At 36.3% G+C, this 22,764-nt stretch overlaps 1 protein-coding gene across 1 annotated transcript in view; it reads right to left on the bottom strand.

Annotated features, from left to right (window-relative positions):
* PREX2 (phosphatidylinositol-3,4,5-trisphosphate dependent Rac exchange factor 2) overlaps positions 1 to 22,764 on the bottom strand; it is a 208,729-nt gene that overhangs the window by 49,377 nt on the left and 136,588 nt on the right. The window contains exons 30-34 of the mRNA XM_036437097.2: positions 22,056 to 22,184; positions 19,836 to 19,877; positions 13,892 to 14,109; positions 12,578 to 12,680; positions 5,385 to 5,528 (exon numbers count right to left, since the gene is read on the bottom strand). Of these exons, the coding sequence (XP_036292990.1) occupies positions 5,385 to 5,528; positions 12,578 to 12,680; positions 13,892 to 14,109; positions 19,836 to 19,877; positions 22,056 to 22,184 (636 nt within the window). The remainder of the gene's footprint in view (positions 1 to 5,384; positions 5,529 to 12,577; positions 12,681 to 13,891; positions 14,110 to 19,835; positions 19,878 to 22,055; positions 22,185 to 22,764) is intronic.

Below are 22,764 nucleotides of genomic sequence, written 5' to 3'. Positions count from 1 at the left end.
GAAAGAAATGGAATTACAAGAAATTCACCAGGAAATTCAGGAATTGGATTGTTATGATGATGTTCCAGAAGATGATGACATGATTATCATTGAATAAATGAGTAAATTCTTGATACTGAAGGATCCACAGTTTGTCTGGTTTGTGTTGACCACCAACGTACCATATACAGGTAATAAATTTCCTTTATTTTCATTTAACAATAAATGTGTACCATATTCTTCTTAATGGAAAAATAAGACATCCCCTGAAAATAAGATCTTTTGCATCTTTGGGAGCAAAAATTAATATAAGACACTGTCTTATTTTCGGGAAAACAGGGTAGCTGTGTGACCTTGAGCATGTTAATTAATAACCTGAGATCATCAGGTTCCTCATTTGTAAAATAGAAAAGAAGACTACCTACTAATTATGGTTCTTGAATTAAGGTAAGTAATAGTATTAAGAGAGCCTATGACTACTCTTAACATTCAGGGCACACGCTTTATGTACTAGGCAACATGCCCAATGCTCTTCGGGCACCATCCAACTTTCAGGGCATATAGATGATGCATGAGTGTGCTTAGCCAAACAGGAAGTTGGTGATTCCAGACCAAAGAGACTGGGAAAACACTAGGAAGGAGTAAGAGGGGAACAGGGGCTGGGAGGTGGGAGGGAAAGAAGAAAACACCTGGGGTCTAATTTTTATAAAAGTCTGGAAGGCTTGACTTTAATCAGAGTGTCCAGTCCTGCTTTAAACGCCTGTTATAATTTAAAAACAAATGGACATTTTCATCACTCTTCTGGACAATATTTCTAAATTAACAACAGTTAAGATTCACAACTATGTGGGAAAAAAATTTTTATGAGAAGGGAGTCTAATAATTTCGCCAGAGTTTCACAAAATGTTATGGTACCTGCAAGGTGTTGTGGGGGAATGAATAAATAAGATGCACTCTATATTTAAAAAGTAAACTTTGTATGGAACCACATTCCTTCTTTTAGGTCCATGGCTTGATTTTTTGTTTTGTTTATTTTAAAAGAAAGAAAATGAAATGACTTTTTGCCAAATTAAATTTCTGTTCTCAGGAAAGTAGGTTAAATATACATTAACATTCAAACTTTACAATTTGACCTCTCCTTAGCATTTTATCTTAATTCTCATTCTGTGGACATCTAGCCTCAAGAACTCCGATAGAATACATTTCTGTCATTGTAAGCCACTTAGCTTGTGGCCATTTGTGTGACAGTCCTGGAAATGAATCCACATTCAGTGCCAAGGCCTCCCATAGGGAATGTGTTCGTTCCAGCCCTGACGCTCTGGCTCCCTGGGCTTAAATTCCCATCCTCAAAGGGTCACACTTTCCCCAGGAGACAAAGCAGGGGTCCCACAGAACTGTAAGCTGTGGTTGCCACCTGGGCACTGGAGATTCCTTGTGCCAAGACATCAGCAGCCAAAAAGATCAAACACCATCTTGGCAAGAGTAATAGACGCTGATCATCGTAAGGGAGTAGTTATGATGCATAATATGAATGGCATCCAGGTAATCCACTCAGGTTCCTCTTAGTACGCCCTGGCCCACTTTTGACCCTCCGGCATGAGGGTCCTAGTCGCCAAGGAGATCAGTAGAGGCTCAGGCTAACAACAAGGCTAATCTTCTATAATGGGTAGCAGAAGAAGAAAAATGAAAATCTATTGCAGCCCAAGACCAGCTGTAGCAACAGGGCTATAGCTTGTCCCCTTAACATGTCTTCTCAATTATCCTCCCAGGAAGGGAGGTCCATCAGTCATGAAAAATACACTCCTGATTCTTAAAAAAAAAGAATGGATCTGAGAGTGTGAGAGGTGGTCTATGGCAGATGCTCTGAGAGTCACCCACTCAGATTCCCTTTCAAAAATGTTGCCCAGCTGCCAGAAACACCAGAAAAACATCCTCAGCTGTCAGCTCTCTACAGCATCTTCAGCCTTTGCTGGAAATTTGTCCCACCCAATTACATCTCCTCTGGAGGCAGCCTGCATCCTAATCACCTAACAACTGCAGAAGCAAAAAGGCCCAGCTCCCTCCCCCCAAATGCCCAGACTTTAGAAGGATCAAACATTTGTGAAATGGATTATTCTAATTAAGCAAATATTTACTGGAAAATTTCCCAGTGTTTCATATTCCACATAGTCCTGTGCCTTCTCACTCCCAGTGGACATTCAGAATCACCTGGAAAGCTAAAATGGCCCCCACCTTCCAGAGATTGTGATGTAATTGGTTTAGTTTGGGACCTAGCCTGGGTATTTTCTAAACCTTCCCAAGATGACGAATATGTAGCCATTACTGGGAACCACTGAGAGACAGCATGAAAACAGGCCTGTGGGGATGAAGTGAAAGTCAGTGAGGAGGAAGTGACCCCTTAATACCCCCCTTTATTCCCATTTCTTACTTCCTTTATCTCACCCAGGGCTGGGGGATCTGGCAGGATTAATCCCTGACTTGCAGGGTGTATTGACAGAAGATAGTTTTAGCGTGATCTTCACCTTTCGGCACTGTGTGATGCTTTGTGCTGACTTTGTGACTGTGTCTGTGCCCCTCACCTTGGACACCTGTGCCACTCATTTTGTCTGACCATAATTCTTTTCTGCAGCTCTGATCTTCAGTGATGCATGTTCCCTGATGTGTTCCCCTCTGGCCTCCAACCCTGGAATTCCTGGTCTAATTGTTGGTCCCATCTCTGCAGGGTGCCCCCGCCATGAGTGTCCCTCTTCTGCCCAAAGACCCATTCTAGTAAGAAAATTGGGGAGAAGGCAGCTCATTCGCTTCCTGTTCAAGGATACAGTACTACTGACAGCTTTCAGAGTGATACTGTTAATATATTTCCCAAGAAGTTTCCTAATTCATCTACCGTATTTTCCGGCGTATAAGATGACTTTTGAAACGAAAAAATGCCTGCTTAGATTGGCCAGAGTCAGAGAGGCGGTCTATTAAAAAAAGAACTGGTGTTGCCTTGGAAGTGGGGGGTAGTCTTATACAGCGAATATAGGCCTAAACCTATGTTTTAACTGTAAAATTAAGGGGTCGTCTTATATGCCAGAAAATACGGTATTTCTATATTCTTATTTGCTAGCAAAGACCCATGTATACATGTCCACACAGAACTAAAACCCTCCAAATAAATGTTTATCGCAAAATAGATTTCACTTGGAATCTCTTCCATTTACTAACACTTTCAATTACCAGATGGTGGTCTCCACTCAAACTAGGGCTGTATTTAATGTGCTTCCCGCAATCTGATGAATACTGAGAGCTACTAATGGTTCCTCGTGGGGGTTTATGAATGCAGAGGAACTCCTGCAAGCCCTTTCTATAGACAACTTTATCAATGACAGAATCTCAGTGACACAAACTGTTTCCAAGTCTTTTTTACCTATCAGTGACCTCAACTGCACAAGTATTTCCACTGATGCTTACTCATTTTTCACATTTTACTGCTGTGTGGCTACTAAAACTAACATTTGCTGTAGTTTCTTTTAAAATTTTATTTTAAAAATATATTTTTTATTTATTTCAGAGATGAGATGAAAGGGAGAGAACCTATATATATTTTTAATTAATGAATGAATGAATTAATTAATTTTTTTATTGATTGATTATGGTATCACATAAGAGAGAGTCTATATTTATAAAAGGCTAATATGCTAAGTGTCTGACCATCTGACATTATAAAATAAAGGTTACTTGCAAAATAGTCTTTCTCCTATGCACACTTGCTGCTGTATGAATATTCAGCTATTTATGGCTGATATGGCACACATGTAATATTTTTTTTAGAAAAGATGCTTAATGCCATCTGTCATTTCAGTAATGATTTCAAAGACAGAGTTTTTAAAAAGAGACAAAGGAAAAGAAGGGAAGAGGCTGTAACAACTGTAAGCTCTGGTTAAATGCTATACAAGTTAACATTCTAGGTCAGCATCCTTCCCTGTCTTCTAGATCAATGTCTCTATAATGGCTTTTAACACATTTTGGCTGAACTTAATTCTTTTAACATACTCCAAAGGTCTATTTTTGCTCAGTGTTGATTTTTTTTTCTCCCCATTTTTATTCCTTTTCATTATAGAATCTTGTATTACCTTTAAGGACCCTAATACAATTGGATGGATGGATGGAAGGAAGGAAGGAAGGAAGGAAAGAAGAAGGGAGGGAGGGAGGGAGGGAGGAATATAGAGAAGAAGTGAGGGCAGGGAGGGAGAGAGAGAGAGGGAGGGAGGGAGGGAGGGAGGACACGGGTGGAGGAGAAGGACAGGGAGAAGGCGAGAAAGGGAAGAAATACCTTATAATAACTCTTAAGATCCTCTCATCCCTGAAATTGTCCTTTACTAAAACGTATTCTTGCTACGAATCTGTTCTTGGTAGTCATTGTTCTTAGAATTAAAATAATATGCATGTGATACAAGCAGAAATTTCACATGGTAGTGAATTTAGGTTTCATATGCCGTCTGCTCTTCAGTTACAAAGGTTAATTTTATTCCTCTTCTCTTCTCGTTTTTTTTTGTTGTTTTTTTTTGTAAGAATATAAAATTCCCCAGCAAAACCAATGCAGGTCTTGAAAACTCAGAAGAAAAAAAAAAAGAAATGTTCTATCATACCACTCAGAAAAATGAATATAATCTTGTGACCACAGCATGAATTAAAAAAAAAAAAAAAAGACTTAGATTACAGGAAACTACACAATAATCTGGACTTCTGATCTTTCCTAGGCTGCATTTATGACTCTAAAGATAAAAAAAGATGTGGGACCTTCCTTTGGAAACCCATTCACTGCAAGAATCTTCTTACTGTGTTAACCTTAATCTCTTTTACTGCATTGCTACTCACTGCTCATTTCCAAAAGAATTTTTTTTATTTACAAATGGAATACATATTCATTGACATAATGTATAAAAACTCAAAGAATAAAATATCATCATTAATCATCCAATTATTTTAAAAGCATTTTAAATACATGTAAGTATGTATATACATGTATGACATAAGTGAGATTATAATATAAATCCTTTTTCATAATCTGAATGTGTATATGTGAACCTTTTTCTGTATCATAAAATGTTGTAAATAATACAACTTTAATGGCTCTACCATCATTTAAGCCAAATTAAATTATTTTATTTATTTCAACCAGTTGTGTCTTGTTACTGTATTATAAATAGTGCTATAATCTTATTTTATAAATATTTAAACCATATGTGATTATTTTTAATAAACATTCCCAGAAGTAAATACATTAGCTAGGCATTATGCATTTTTTAATTAATGGAAAAACCATGATGATTACAATTACATTTATTTTTTAAAAATTAATCAAGATAGAGTAATTTAGGTACATGAAATAAAAAATAAAAATAAAAAAGGAAGCAGTTTACCTTGTGCAAAAAGAACAGGATGAATTTTGAAACCTCCTCCATTTTTCAACCGTTGAGGCAGCTGTTCAAAATGATAACTATCAAGGTAGAAGTAAACTTTCAGAGCTTGCCGGCTTCCTTCCACTTGATATGTAAGAGGAACATCTAAAATGACATTTAATGTTATATTATTTCCTAAAATCAGATATACTGCCTAGCATAAAAATTACTAGAAACTAAACATCTTAAAGTACCCATGTTTATTAAGTTCAGGCTTGGGCACCCTTTCAGTGCTATTCAGGGAAAGACTATAAATCAGGCTCTCATTAGCTAAATAACAGATTTATTACTGTACTGTATATAAAATCCTATAAGAGGGAACTTCATCACACTCTGATACACCAGGTGTCTCACTTAAATAAGCTTCACGTGGTTTGGAATCACAATCTCCCAGGGCCTCCGCCTCATTCATATTTTAGCCAAATGGGCCCATGAAGCACACTTCTTCAGTAGGGTGCAAGGAATGGAGTACCTACCAACCATTATCAAAGTCAGCTCCAGATCAAAACTGGATGATCTCTGCTGGTGCCCAACAGTCATTAGAAATTATCTGTCTTTTCTCAAATATCCTAAATGCACTTACTCAAAATAACAAAAACAGTACCCAAAACACCAAGAGAAAATGCTGCAGGAGTATTTCACAGTGCTGCCCTAAATCCTCTTCATCATGGCAAATAATTTTCAGATAACTTTTTAAAAAATGAATGCAAAAGCTTTCTTAAAAGTACTGTATTAACACCTACAAATTTCTTTTCTCCATATACTAATAAAGTTCATTTTATTTCTGTTTCTTTTTTTAAAGGGAGATGAAGGATTTTGATTTAGGAAAAATAACAAATAAAGAAGTGAAAGAGTTGGAAATAAGTGCATTTTAATGATTGAGACAATCTTTTATTTTTCCTGATCCTAAAATAAAGAGGAAAAGATGCATGGACACTAAAGAAAAAACAAATTTATATATTTCAGATATTGGTATCTTCTTGCTCCCATTTTCATACAATGTTATTCATATGTATTTTTTTAAATATATTTTGTTGATTTTTTTTTTTTTTTTACAGAGAGGAAGAGAAAGAGTTAGAAACATCGATGAGAGAGAATCACCAATCAGCTGCCTCTTGCACACCCCCCCACTGGGGATGTGCCTGCAACCAAGGTACAGGAATCGAACTGGAATCGAACCTGGGACCTTTCAGTCAGCAGGCCCACGCTCTATCGACTGAGCCAAACCGGTTTCGGCTATTCATATGTATTTTTTTAATTTTGTTAAGTCCCATCCCTTTTACTCTTTGGCAACAATGGAGCCAATCTCTGCAGAAGCAAAAGAACAATGTCATTGAAAAGAAAACAAGACAGCAGTTTAGTTCCATATTACAGGACTAACAAAGAATCAATAAAGATGCTTTACCAGAAATTAGGAAACTGAAAACAAAAATAATCAAACAGACTGAACTTAAAATGCAGTAAAAAACTAAGAGTACTACTATCTGAAAGAAAGCAAACCCATTTCTCTCAAACTATTTGGTGCACCTAAAAAGAGCATTAATAATATGGAGTTGAAAACTCCTGCCTTTTATTTGTGGAAATGTATCAACTATGAAAAGCAAACTTGATGATTAGGACTATGCAATGATTAAAATCTTCAAAGACGTTATTGAAAGGTCTCTGATTCCCTCCTACAGAGATTCACCCTGGAGAGAATTTCAGTGATGGGATCCCTTCTGAAACATGGCCTCCATCACAGAATGAGCCAGGGAGTTTGAAAATAAGTTTTTGACTCAGAAGCTGTTAGTTGCCTTAGCTTGAATTGCTCTTCCTTTTCCTTCTGCAGAGCTGGGCCCTTCATGCCCTTCAGATTTCAGCTAAAAGCTACTTCTGTTTCGAGCCCTTCCCTGCTTAGCTGCTGATTCATTTCCTGCTATCTCCCATTAGGATGTGAGCACCGTGAAAACAAGGACATGCCCGGTGTCTGTCTTATTCACCGTGGCATCCACTGCTCCAGGAGCATATAGATAGAGTGGAGGTTCAGAAACATTTATTCCCCTCATAGTCACCGTAAAATTAAAAAGGGAAAGATCTGCTGTCATTATATTCTTTTCCAAAGCCATAAAGATGTCCCACAAATTTTAATTACATACAACATAATCATTTAACTCTTTTATTCCTCCACCCATCTATAATAATAAAAGCATAATATGCTAATTAGACCAGACAGACAAATGGCCTTCTGGATGACCTTCTGCACAACCTTCTAGATGAAGATGGGGAGGCAAGGGACCAGCCCCTTGCATGAATTTCGTGCACCAGGCCTTTAGTTACATAATATGAGATGAGAAGTTTCTTGTATTTTCCCTATACCGAAGTGAGTCAACTTGCCTATTTATGGCTTTGTATCTCTCATTGATTTTTAAGCTTTATGCCAACAGAGACTTTGCTTTATAAATCACCATTATATCCCTAAAAATTAGTTTAGCACTTAATACATTGCATATACTTAATAATTATTTCTTCCAAGAAAATGAACTGTCTTCAATCTAGACATTTGAATTCTATTTTCTTGGCATGTCATATTTCTTCAGAATCTTACCATTATTTAATAAAAATATTAGACTATAAATAATGCTAAATATACCCTTTTAAAAAAGATGCAAAGTAAGAAAGCAAGGAGGATGGATTAGAATAGTTACTGAATACTACCATTTGCCTTATATAATGCTGGAGATTTTCAAATACATTACTTTATTTAAAACTCAAAATCCTGTGAGTGGGGAAAGCTAATATTCTCATGCAGATAAGAACAGAGCTAGGATCTGAACTAAGGGTTCTTTTATTTTTAATATATTTTATTGATTTTTTACAAAGAGAAAGGGAGAGGGATAGAGAGCCAGAAACATCGAAGAGAAATATTGACCAGCTGCCTCCTGCACACCTCCTACTGGGGATGTGCCGGCAATCAATGTACATGCCCTTGACCGGAATCGAACCTGGAACGTTTCAATCCGCAGACCGACTCTCTATCCAATGAGCCAAACCGGTTTCGGCTGAACTAAGGGTTCTTGACTTCAAGGTCAATGTTCCCTATTAATTCTCTTTATACAATATATTCATGCTTCCACCCTCTTTACTCAGTCCTTCTTACATAGTCATGTAGCCAACTAGTTCTCCTTTCAGTGACACATATTAGTCAATCTGACGCCTCTGCTTCTATGCTTATAGAAATTAAATCACATGCAATTAATGGTAAAGCTCTGGTTTTCTTACACCACATGAATAAGCTGTGATGACCCTCAGATACTGAATCATTCTCTTCTTTCTTGAAATTAGCTTAGGATAACTAGATTCCTATCATCACTATTTTTAATTTATTTGGGAATATCAAGTAATATAGCCTGGGAACTGCCCTTTCACTGGCTGAGGTTATGTTTCAGGGAAAGGCATAAAAATGTATTGCCAAACGTATCTCACAGTTTTTGTATTTGTCGCAGATTCACCTACATTTACATACAAAAGTTAGTTAATCGGTCTGCATTATCTAACAGTGTATTTTCAACATGCCAAAGTCAAATCTCTCATAGTGCATATGCAATAATTAGGTATTTTATCAAGCTCATGGTATCGGTTCCTCTTCTGCTTGTTCAACAGGCCATTCATCCAGGAATGCCATATTTAAACCATGAAAAAACAGTACTCTTGTAATTTATTGTCCCTCGGGCAAAATTTAGAAGAAAACAATAGGTTATATGGTGAAAATAGAGTTTCTCTACCTTCACCAAAGTGGTGCCTACATTACTCAAGCAGATGAAAATACATTTCATTTTACACATGCCCAGAGAAGACCGCACAATTTGTTCAAATAATATTATCCTTATCAAATAGTCCCCTTGGTCAGACAAATTCTCCCTAGAATATAACCTACATTCTTAACATTGTAATTCATGTATTTGTTCACTGTCATTTATCAGGGAAGGTGAACATTTAATAAGAGTCTGTCCTCTTATCTTCATAATTTCACACCTACAGAACCCAGAGCTTTTACCAACTCCACAGCTCCTATCAAGGTCAAGTCCCCATCATCTTTCACCTGGGTCACTGCAATTGCTTCCGAACTGCTCTTTCTGCTCCTGCCCTGGCTGCCAGTAATGATTTATTCAACACAGCAGGCTGAGGCAGCCTTTAATAAGCAAGGCAGATCATGTCCGACCTCTGCTCAATGGCTTCATTAGGAAGGCAAAGTTCTCTCAATGGCCTGGCCTCAGCTCCTTCTTATCTCCTACTCTTTTCCCCTGCATCACTCCATGTCAGCCACATAGGCCTACTTGAGATCCTGAGAACATGCCACGCAGTTCCAATGAGTCTGGAGCACGCCCTCCCAAATACCTGTGTGACTCCCTCCCTTAAGGCATTCAGGTCTCTGCTTTGCTCCTCAGTAAGGCTTCCCTCCCCAGCTTGTTAAACATTCACACCCTTTCATCTTCCCCTTCATTTTCATCCTCTGTTCTCTTCTATTTCCCTTATACATTCACATTATTATCTCCTAATTTATTAACCAATTACCTCATTTTATCTTGCTTATGATTTATGTCTCTCCACTTGAATAACAGCTCTGTGAGGGCTGTCTGTCTAGATCTCTACCATATCCAGCACTTAGAATAGTACTTGGTGATAGTAGATGTTTAATAAATTATTTTAAAGATTTTTATTTTATTGATTTTTTTTTTTTTTTTTTTTTTTTTTTTTTTTTTACAGAGAGGTAGTGAGAGGGTTAGAGAGTTAGAAACATTGATGAGAGAGAAACATCGATCAGCTGCCTCCTGCACACCCCCTACAGGGTATGTGCCTGCAACCAATGTATAATACATGCCCTTGACCGGGCCCAGGCCTACACTCTCCACTGAGCCAAACCGGTTATGGCAGATGTTTAAGAAATTTTTGATGAATGAATAAATGATTATCATTCTTAAATCAGATCACAGATTAAATGGATATTTATTGAGTCCCTATTTATTGTACTAGACATCAGAAATGTAAAAATAAGTAAGAACCTTTCCCAGCCCTGGAAAAATTAATTTCTACATAGTACATAAGATCCTCACACTTATGGGGGACAGAGAAAGAGAGAGACAGAAAAATAACAAAACTGCTAAAAATTTCTTGGATTCACAAATAAATTTTAAACCTACTTATGACAATGTTGAAATAGTAGGTAAATGAGAACTTGCAGAAACTAAAAGATAGAGATTAAACCCTAGGTATTTCTATTTCTCCGAATATAAGCTTCTGAATTACTCCCTTCATTGGGTAAATTGTGTCTTGTGACCATCAAATTGCTAAGTCAAAGGAATATTTTTCAAACCCCTCCATTCATTAAGTAGCTTCTTCATTATATTAGATACAACTATGTTCTAATGAAGTTCTCTACTTCAGTCTTCGCACTGTTTGTTCTTCCTTTAACTTTGATAATAATAAAGCCCTTCTGCCCATGGCAATGCATATACTTAATTGATATTAAGTAAATAAATAAATTGATATTATTTATTTCCTTGGAGACAAATAACAATGTTGCCTTTTTTGTTTTAGGCACTCTCTTAGGTGCTGGAGATATAACAATGAACAAGACAGGAAAGAGTTTTGCCATCCTGGATACTGTAAAGCCAGCATGTCAAACTCACAGCCCATGGACCCATGCCTCATTTATTTGGCCTATGTTAGCCTTTTAGTTTGACATGCTTGTTGTAAAGAATATATAAGTGAATCAAGATCATTATTGTGATCATATTTTTACACATTAAAATTCTTGACATTCAGAATGAAATGATTTTTGATTTTCATTTTCAAGCAAGCAAAAGGTACTGAATGTGTGTCTACTTTGAAATTAAATTATAACTTTTTCCAATTGTTGTCAGATCAAGTAACTATCATGTCTTTCTCAATTGGTTTAGATCTAAATTGTATACAATGTGAGCATAACATAGGAGTCTTCTGCTTCTTATTGGCCCTAAATACTTGTTTGTGTTGCCTGCTAACACATTCCCTAGAGAAGAACTATTGTGAAGATACAGAGTGCAAAGTCAATGCAGTAAATTTTGTATATATTTGAGAAAAAGCTTTGGAAGCTACAGTTTTAATTATTTTTAACAGTTATTATTAGATTATGGCTAAATCAACTGTTCTCACTTGTTTGATATCTAATAAAATAGTTAATGAATCAAAACAAAAAAATGAAAAAAACTGTGCTCTAATCTTTAAAAAGAAAAAAGAAAATGTTATAATGGGGCTCTTAGAAAAATAGAAAAATATATCCCACTCAGAGTAGAATATAATTATGTATAAATCTTAATTACTTAATTACAAAGCAGGAGAAAGAACAAATATTCTATGACTCTCCTTATATGAGGCACCTAGCATAGCAAATTCATAGAGACAGAACATTGAAAAGAGACTACCAGGAGGTAGAAGGGGGTTGAGGGGAGGATGAAGACTTAATGCTTAATGAGAATGAAGTCTCTATTTGGAAGAATGAAAACATTCTGGAGATGAATGCTGGAAATAGTTGCACAATAGTATGAGTTTATTTAATGCCACTGAATTCTGAACTGAAATTTATTTAAGTGGTAAATTTTATGGTATGTATGTTTTTCCAAAATAACAAAAATAAAAAAAAGGGAAGAAAATCTTGACTAGCACAAAATTTGATGCACACATTCAAAACATTTTGGAGGCCAAACTAATAAGTACAAAGAAAAGTTTAGAACTATTTGTAGGTTTACGTTATATATACTTTCTATGCCTCCCAGTTTGCTATTATTATTTTCTCTAAATACGATATTTTATATAAATTAAACTTCATTCCAACCAGCGTGGCTCAGTGGTTGAACGTTGACCTATGAACCAGAAGGTCACGGTTTGATTCCTGGTCGGGGCACATGCCCTGGTTGGCGCTCGATCCCGAGTGGTGGCGCATGCTGGAGACAGCTGATCAATGATTCTCTCTCACCACTGATGTTTCTCTCTCTCTCCCTCTCCCTTCTCTCTGAAATCAATAAAAATATTTTTCAAAAAATAATAAAATAAACTTCATTTAAAACATATTAATATCAAAGTATTACCATATGTGTTTGATGACAAAGGAATTCTATATAAAACACTTTACTACATACTTGCAACCAGTGGTTCCTCTTCTGATGGTTTAAAGTAAAAAGAAACCTTTTCCAAATCAAATAGTGCAACCAGTGTATCTTCTAGCATGGCCTGTTCATCTGTCTAGAAAGAGAGGGAAAACAAATGATACATGATATAATAGGATTGTGTATAACATAACGTGACATGACATATATTACATTACATCTCCAGACCTAAACTAGCTTCACTTGTGTTTTAGTCACATACAAACCAAATTATCAACATTTAACTAGAAGTTTGCTGTTTGATAAAATAAATGTCTCAAAGCTAGACATTTCTTTATAGTTTTATATTTTTACCATTCCCAATTGTTTAAATGGTTCTACGCAACTCTTCATTCTATTTTGTAGCTAGAGTCTAATTATACTTATTTTGTGTACTGCTTACAAATAAATCTTTACAAAAAAGCATATCATTTAACCTCTAAATTTCTATAATCTTATTAATGTAACAGCTGAAAGGGGAAAATGTTGTTGTATTAAAAAGCCACACCACATAATGGTCATCCCATTTTACAATAAGACAACTACCGTTATTCATTTTGCAATCTATTAAAACTGTGATAAAAGCAATCTGCATGTTTAAAACCACTATTCCATTTAACTAGCACCTTAGGTTTATATTTAAAAGTGAACTTATTTGCCTTCAAACATCATGACAACTAGAACCACAGAAAGTATGTGTGAGAGAAAAACTCTTAAGTTCACCACAGAGTTATTTATCACATAGTTCAAGATGCTTTCTTGGTATGCATTGTGGGAAACTAATGAACAAACGTGGAATATTCTACAGTAATTAGAGCAATGTTCTTAGATTTAACAGGACAAACATGATTATGAAGGGAAGAATTTTAAAAAGATTGTCAGACCATATGACAGGCGAGTTGTCAGAGCATGTCTATCAAGAATGCTCCAGAGTATCAACCTCCGAGGGAGGTGGGTTTCCAGGCACGGGAGGACCCTTTTCCTGCACTGGGAATTAGGAACCATCTAAGGAACCCTCGTTCCTCTGAAGACCCTTTTTCAGCCAGTGCTTAGAGATGCAGGATTTAATAACAGATCAAGGTTTTCTCAGCTTTTAGCAACCTCTGAGAACAGGTCAAAATCAGGAAAGAAAGAATTCCTACATGCCTACTAGAACTACATTTCCCATGAAAAATATATATTCTTTTGAAGGAGCTGAATGACTGCTGATACAATAATGAATAACCACTTGCTATTTGGGAACATGTCACAAAGAATACATTACAACAGACAGAATATATTACAGCAGTGTGTCCTGTGGTTCCTTACCAAGTTTGGTGACAGAAGGGACTGAAAGTGAAAAAGAACGCCTGCATTGGCGATCTGGTCCAGCCACCTTTTGCTGGCTTCCCACGTTTCCATCTCATTTTCCTTGCTGTTGTCAAACATCTGGTTTAAGGCTGCCATGAGCTGCTCGGAGAAGGCACAGACTGTGGCCACGAGACTCTGGCAGAAAACCATGTCTCTTCGGAGCTGTGGCTCACTGTCTGCGATCCAGGAGAACAGAGGGAGCTTTGAGAAATGTCATCAATCAAACCAGTCCAGTAAGCATTTACACTCGCTGCTGTTTCGATCTCTCACTAAATTCACACTATGTGAGAACGCAAATTTGAGCTCTCTTAATGAGCACATGTATTTTAGCAAGTTTGTTTTTTTAGAAAACACCAAAAGCATTTAAAATAATTTTTCTTACATGGCATTGTGCCTTTATTTTATAATTCCTAAATTGCTTTATAAAACCCAAGGAAAAAACATAAGTATTTATTTACTTTTTTATTTCTCCTAATGGTCCACAATTTGTTATAGGAAATGTCCCTAGAGGAAACTCAGAGTCCATTTTTTTGGTTTATGCTGTCAAACAAAACACAATACCATGCCGGACCAGCATGACTCAATAGTTAAACCAGGTCATGGTTCGATTCTTGGTCAGGGCACATGCCAGGTTGCAGGCCCCCCAGTGGGGGGCATGTAGGAGGTAGCCAATCAATGATTCTCTTTCATCATTGATCTTTCTACCTCTCTCTCCCTCTCTCTTCTCTCTGAAATCAACGCTATATAATAAAAGCGTAGTATGCAAATTGTCCCCTCCACCAGGAGATTGTCCAGGAGTTCGACCAGGGAGCGGGGCCTGCCAGGGAAGGGAGGGAGTTCCTGGCTGGCAACTGGCACCTGTTAGGGACCTTACCAGTGCATGAAGTAAAAATATATTTTTAAAAGTACAAAACCATGAATACTAAAATTTTTTAAATTGCCTACTAAACCTATTGAAATATTGATGTGAAATGCAATACAGGAAACAAAGTATCAATGTCCAATTGTTTGTAACAATAAGCACATCTGTATGTTCTGAATTTACTATTCAACTTCACAAGTTATCAATATGTCCAGTTCATAAATTCCTATATTTCTTTGAAATAAGTAATGTAGTTACAGCTTTAGCACAAATTGACTTTTACTAGGATTCTTATTCTGCAACTGACTGGCATTTTCACTGAACCACTTTGTAGGTATATTTCCCATGTGAACTGCCATTCTTGGGCCACAATGTTTTCCAATGGAAAGAAGCTGTGCCTGAGAACCTGATCACAGAGGGTTAACTTCCTGGGGTGGTTGGATATATGCAAATTACATAATTACTATAAACACACGCCATATATTATGTGCATTGAAAAATGTACTTAGAACAACAAAGGTGAAAATAGTGTATTCCCCAAAAGTCTACTGAATATTGTGAGGACTCAGAATCTTCTGAAATGAAGAAGTATTGTCAATATTAGTGTATAATGTAGTATAAATGCTGCCTTTATTCGGGGTTGAGTTCTAGCTTTATTCATTAAAAAGCATAATTTTTAAGATGTTTAACAAGAAGACAAAACACCTGCTTTTAATAACCATCAAAGGCTCGTGTACACATAATGTAATTGCTGTGTTACTCAGTTTCACTGTTAGTAAAAACTACTCTTGAAAATTTTATTAGAAAAAATAATTAAATATTTTAAATATTTAATTTTATAACAAAATACTCATTCATTAAGTTAAACTACAAGAACCTGCTATTTCAGTAGGTCAAAATAGTTGACTATGGCAATTCCATATGGTTCGACTTACTAATTTAACCAACAACATGTGTTAGACATTTTCCTTATGTAGTTCTATGCCATGTGCCCCATTCTAATAGATGGAAAAGAGCATTTTTATACAAGTAACTATAAAAGGGCTTAACTGGAGAAAAACTCTGTTCAAATCTCAATGAAGAAAAAGGCAAAAACACTTATTTTGTTGTTGTGTATACGTTTTCACATAATGTGGACATTCAATAAATGTTTACTGGATGAATGGATGAATATAATAAACCCGGTGGAGCAACTAAGAGACAAAGGAATTGAGTGAAATGAGAATGTCTGAGCTCATTCCCTGGCTTCTTGAAATCTCTGGATTCAGTTTTACTTAAAAGGGGACTTCAGAAAGCTTTTAGCTCAGCAGTGCGGCTAGAAGATTGACGTTCAAGACCGAGACTAAATAAACAAAAATTGTCCTGAATCTTCCTAACACGCTGTTGCTTTGTTTTCCCTTTGTCAGAAAATCTGGGCAATCTTAAAATATACCTCAGTAGCTTTGGCAGGGATACTCCCACCTATAGTCTGAGAATAATTCTTTGATAAAAATCTAAGTGGAAAGAAATTGCTTATATCAAGAGCAGCGGGCTGAGGGCTGTAGAAGGAAGGACCTGGCTCCCCTGTGAGCTTTAGGAGAGATCACAAGGCCTGTGCCACGAGCAGAAACAACGATTTCCAAATTGATTTTTGAGAAGAAATTCTCAAATTTCTTCTTCTTTTATCCTAAAACAAACACTTAAGATGTTTGTTCTACTCTTTGCTAAGTTCTGTATGCAATGTAAGCCAAATTAATTTTTCATTCAGCCTCATTATCAAATCAAAACTAAACATACAAAAGTTGAATTCGTTCACTAATTCAAGCTTTAACACTGAATGCCGCCCAAGAAATAAACATTTTTGCACCAGATACTGGGGTGTAGAGAAGTCCGAGTCCAGGCCTTGGCCATGGCCATGCTCCCAGCGGATTGGGAGAGGAGATAAGCAAGATGCCTTGGGACCACCCTGCCTCTGATACCTTAAACCAACATATTTTCAGCTGAAAAACATTTAACACTTCACAAGTGCTTATTACTTCAGGAGGGGGTTTTCAATTGCCCCTTCCTGTTTTTAACAGAGAGTAAGTGACTAGTTTGCCTAGACTTCACAATGCACATCATATATGAAAAGCTTTTCAAGTGACTTTTGATAGGAGTGATGAAAGTAGAAAACTGAGTAGCGGAAGCGTCTATCTATATCAACTTATAGCTTCTCCACACATCCATCCCAGACAACCAGCAACAATTTTCACACAATTATTTTGGGACTATAATGAAACAGCGTATCTGAAAGCAGCCAGGACAGTGCGGTACAGACCTCTCTGAGCCACACAGCACTGCGGAGCCTTCCTGGAACATGAAAGGCCCCAACAGCCACACGTTTGTCCACCGACTCGCTGGCTGCAGGCCCTTCCCTCCTCTCCACCAGCAAACTTCAAATCATCAGTGAATAGTCAAGTCACTGAACTACTGAAACGCCTCTGAACTATTAAAATATTGTCTCCCCTGGTAACATTTCCCTTCTCCTTCAGGAAGTATTGTGCACGTCTCCCTGCCACTAGGCCTGCAGCATCCCTGTACCAGACGGCTAATGACCTGTGGTAGTGAGTCTGTTTACTGGTTTGTGAACCGCAGGGACGTTCAGCACAGGCCATGGGAAGTGGCCTATAATGTATAATGTGTGAATTATACACATAGAGTTTAGAGGTATATGGTTGGCTTTTGTCTACCCATCTCACCAATTTTAAACCATATAATCCTAAGCATTAGGTTCTAATATGTAAAATGGGGGTATACCTATTTCTTAGATCACCATAAAGAAAAATGACACATAAACATTGAGAGCATTGTCAGCCGGTGTGGCTCAGTGGTTGAGCATCAACCCATGAACCAGGAGGTTATACAGTTCAATTCCTAGTCATGGTACATGCCCAGATTTGTGGGCTTGATCCCCAGTGGGAGTGGTGGTGGAAGAGTAGGGAGTGGATGGATGAAGGGGAGAGTATGTAGGAGGCAGCCAATTGATGATTCTTTCACATCATTGATGTTTCTATCTCTCTCTTCTTCTCCCTTCCTCTCTGAAATAAAAACATACTGAAAAAACATTTAGAGCATTTTGCAAAGTGAAACTGGACAGTATTATAGTGATTCCTTTCTCTAGCATTTAGCAGTGTGCCTGGCACTGAGTGGGAATCCAGTTTTATTGATGAATGGAGAGAGGACAACATGATGAAGAAAATAAAATAAGTGAACTCTAAGCAAAAACACAGGTTTTTTGTGTGTTTTCTTTTTGTAATTATACAGCTGTTTAAAATTCACAAGCGTCCATCCTTCCTAAAGCTATTCTCATTCCTCATTTTATCAATAAGAATTATAGCAAGAATCACAATTGCTGCTTTCAGCTTCCAGCAAACGAAGAAAAGCAGAGAGCTGTGTTTTCTTGGTGACAGCTTGTTTATTTCTTTTGCACAGTAAGTATTCTCTTATAGTAGAAATGGACTAAAAAAATGGATTTTTTGAAACTTATCAAATGCTTCTGTTTCATTTCCGTTTTTAAGCACCTACTTCAACTCGTTTTTTACAAACATGCTTTACCATATTAATACTTCATTTATCTCACTGTTTCAAAAGTTCCATAGTTAGCTAGCTGGTCTAAAAAGAATGAGATGGCTTCTAGACACAGAAGCAATCCCAGCGATTTTTCTGAGATGGTAAGGAAAGAAAGCAAAATAAACAAGGAAACAAAAAGAGAAGATCAGAGAGAGACAGGAATAAAAGTGAGTTAAAATATTTAGTAGACACAGTCTACCCTTTTCAAGTGAAGAGTGTAATTTCACAGCCAACCATATAGTGTAATTTGGTTACTGTTTTGGTGCCAGGCTATTTATATATGAGGGAACAAAGAGTTAGTGAATAAAGTAGGAAAAGGCAGAATTATGGCAAGAACAAAAAAATAAAAATAAAATGAAATCCAAAATAAGAATCTACAAGAATAGCCATTTGAATATTAATGAATAAAGTAATACATTCCAGAACCACTTCTGAAATTAGCATAAGTTTGAATTTCAAATCTGCCACTTACGATTTATTAATTCATGTACTCAGTGAAACATATTCTAGTTGCTCAAAGATATGTGTTGAACGAACATCATTTACAAAAAAATTATTAACCTTACAGATTCTTAATTTTTAATTATTTTTAATCTGCCTGATTATTATTTTCTTCAATTTTAAAACTGTGGAAAAATAATTATATTCTCACAGAGTGGTTGTGAGGGTCTAATGAAATACATAAAAATGAGGTCCATCAACTCTGTGGTTATTAGCAAAGTTTAAAAAATGTAAGAAATGTATTATGTTATTATTCAGTCAGAAAGCAAAGCGAAAATGTGTTTTAACAACCAACAAACAAAAAATCCCTCTTGGTTAACCTAACTCCTACAACTATTTATTTATACTATAAATTTTCTAACTGCGGCAGGTTTGTATAAGTGGTCACGAATTCCTGTATGCCTTTGCAATATTATTTTAATATTGAGACTCTCCATCCAAAGCACAGTCCATTTCCCCACCTATAAGCTTGTTCATATACAGAAATTAAACACAATTTCTCAATATATCTGGTTTGCCCAATTGGCTTTACCAAATCTGCTTGCTTTCTCTTTTTAATTATATTTTTAATTGATTTTAGAAACAGAAACAACGATTTGTTGCTCCAGTTATTTTTGCATTCATTGGATGCTTATTGTATGTGCCCTGACCGGAGATGGAACCCACAACCTTGGTGTATGAGGATGATGCTCTAACAAACTGAGATGCCCTACCAGGAACCTAAATTACATTCATATAAATGTCTCTAGGTGGTCGCATGTTTCTATTTGTAATTGAAGATGAATATACATTTTTGTGTTTTTCTTAAAACTAAGTTATTTTGTCTATCTTTGCAACATTTTAGAGAAGGTAGGGATCATATTTCCATCTCTTTCGCTGAAGGCATTGCTTTGATATCATGACACTTCTAAGGGCATAATTTTAAAAAGTAAAAATAACGAAAAATATTACCTGAATACTCAAGAAGTGCCAGAAGTATTCTACACTTGACTTCTGCAGAGGAAAAACACAACAACATATCAGTTAATTATTCAGTCTTTTTCTGCCACATTTTAATTATTCCATAATAAAAATTAGCTCAATCTCATTACATCAGATAATAAAAATCACTTGAAATGCTATTCTTTCCAACCTGCTTATATAAATTCTATCCATTGCTCAAGACCCTGAAATGCCTCCTAGATCTGAATTATGTGAGTTGATGAAGCATCATTCAAATCCTGCTACTTATGCAGGTCCTCCTTTGTTGCTGTAGCTTACATGGTACTCTCTAAATTCTTACAGTTGTCATAGTCTTGATCAATAAACTATCAAATGGTATTTTGATTAGTTATTTTAACTTTTAAAAATCATATATAACATGTACAATTATCCTATATAATAAAAGGCTAATAAGCAAATTGACCAAATAGTGGAACGACCGGTCACTATGATGCACACTGACCACCAGGGGGCAGGCGCTCAATGCAGAAGCTGCCCCCTAGTGGTCAGTGCACTCCCACAGGGGGAATGCCACTGAACCAGAAGCTGGACTTATGGCTGGCAAGCGCAGTGGCTGTGGCAAGAACCTCTCTTGCCTCCATAGCAATACTAAGGATATCCAAATGACGACTTATGGGGAGCAGGCCTAAGCCATCAGTCGGACATCCCCTGAGGGCCCCCAGACTGTGAGAGGGCTCAGCCTGGGCTGAGGGACGTCCCCCCACGTGAGTGCACAAATTTCGTGCACAGGGCCTCTAGTATATTGTGCATTATATATTATAATTATAGCTTATGTATAATTACATAAATTACATTAATAGATTCTACAGAATATATATATAGTCTTCCTTTTCCACCTATAATTCAAGATACTGCACTAAAGGACAGAAAAATACTAAATGTTTCCAAATAGTCATCTTCCCACTCTATCTCCAAGCAGGATTAATCACAAGTATTTCATAAATGATGTATATGAACTTCATTTTCATTGCTCTGTGTCCAGTGATTTATGTGTCCACTTATTTCCAATTGGCAAATAGTTTGTCATAAAAACCTACAAAGATTTTTCCCAAGATTATGGGAAATAACAAAGGTTAGATTGCATCCTATTCTAGATAATTCACAATAGTCAGAGCAACAAAATTAATCTACAAGAAATGCAGGAGATACTTAAGATGGCATTAAATTTTACAAGTGAGACTGCAAAAACAATGGTAATGACTGGGGTAATGCTGTGATTTTGCTGAATACTATTTACCATATTGAACTGACATTCAAACCATTGTGGAATAAAAATTTAAACCCAGGCATAATACTTATTCATTGTATAGGTTCCCTGGTCTTAGCACTACTAACATTTTGGCCAAACCATTTTTTTGTTGTGAGAGGCTGTCCCATACATTGTAGACTGTTCAGTAGGATCCCTGGGCTCTACCCACTAGATGCCAGTGGTATACCCACAGTTGGGAATACCAAAATGTGACTTCAGATAACTGCCAACCACTGGCTGAATTTTGGAAATAAAATCATGAATTAGATATTTTTAAAAATTAAACAAATTTCTCTCTTTATCATTTTCACCATAACCATGTAGGAAACTCTCAGAATTTTCTACTTAATAATTCTGAATCTAAACAAGCAATCAGATTTTGGCATCGTCTTGAAGTTATAGCTCCAATTACAGGTTGTACCAATTATACGGTGTTGAAGAAACAATATCATGGTAGATAATAACACCAATAACTCAGACAAACAATTCTGATAAAGAAACATAAAATGAACAATGCAACCTATGTCATTATCTTGATTCTCACACAGATGCCCAATTGATTTTTTAGACTCTCCATAACATTTAGCTTCATGTCTTCTGTGAATTCTTGAAAAAATTTTCTGTTGTCTCATATTATAAGATGTGAAGCTCCATGCTCCATTTGTCTTCAAAAATATAAGCTCTTATTTTATTCACTGAGAATATTCTCTCTCATGTAGATCATTTAGATCCTTGGAACATAAGGTTCCACAATCTTATTCCTCCTTTCTCATCCTCCATCACACTTTACAGTCCTTTTATTTCACTCTTAACAGGAAACATTGAAAAAGTGATCAGACCATTACTGAACTCTTGGGTTTAATGGGTTTTTAAATGATTACTACTAATATAATGAAATATTCTTTGTTTTTCAACCTGACCTTCAACAAATTTTCTGATGTTCTGAGCAAGACTCCGGACACTGCTGGGAAGATTCCAAGGATCTTGCTTGATGTGAAGCCTTAATCGTTTTGGACAACTCAGCTTTGGTTCCATTTCCTGCTGAAATTCTAAATAAACACAAAAAAATCTCTCTTAACTCTCAAACAGTTAACAACACTATCAGCTTCAGAATCTTCTTGTTTTCCTTGCTATTGTCCTAAATTATTATCATGTTGGTAATTTCTTCAGCCATATCACAGGAGAAAATGTGTTAAATCCAGAATGCCAAACTTTAATATTATTTTCTTACAAATGTTTAAACAAAGGAGCAAATTTAGATGAAAAAAGTATACTCTAAACATCTTAAACTAGATGTCTGAAAGTGGAAGCTCTAGATCTTCTTCTGTTAGCCTATTCTGTTTGCCCATCCACATTCTCAACCCTCCCCCCTCACCACTGGGATATAAATAAGTAGCCATTATGCTTGGTTTTAGCCAAAGCAACTTAATACCTGTATCTCTTCAATTAACTCATATGTTCAGTCTGGCCCCATAGGCATTAAACATTTTGATTTTCAAAGAAATCTAAAAGATCCTATACTTGTTTTTTACTTAGATTTAAAATTTATCAAAAAGAAGCAATATTAAGTGAATTATGAAGCATGAGCAAAAAGAACTTTTCTTTTAGTACTAATAGAGGCCTGGTGCA

Source organism: Pipistrellus kuhlii, unplaced genomic scaffold (assembly GCF_014108245.1).
Source record: "Pipistrellus kuhlii isolate mPipKuh1 unplaced genomic scaffold, mPipKuh1.p scaffold_m20_p_14, whole genome shotgun sequence".
Classification (NCBI taxonomy): Eukaryota; Metazoa; Chordata; class Mammalia; order Chiroptera; family Vespertilionidae; genus Pipistrellus; species Pipistrellus kuhlii.
This window is presented reverse-complemented; position numbering and strand designations above follow the sequence as displayed.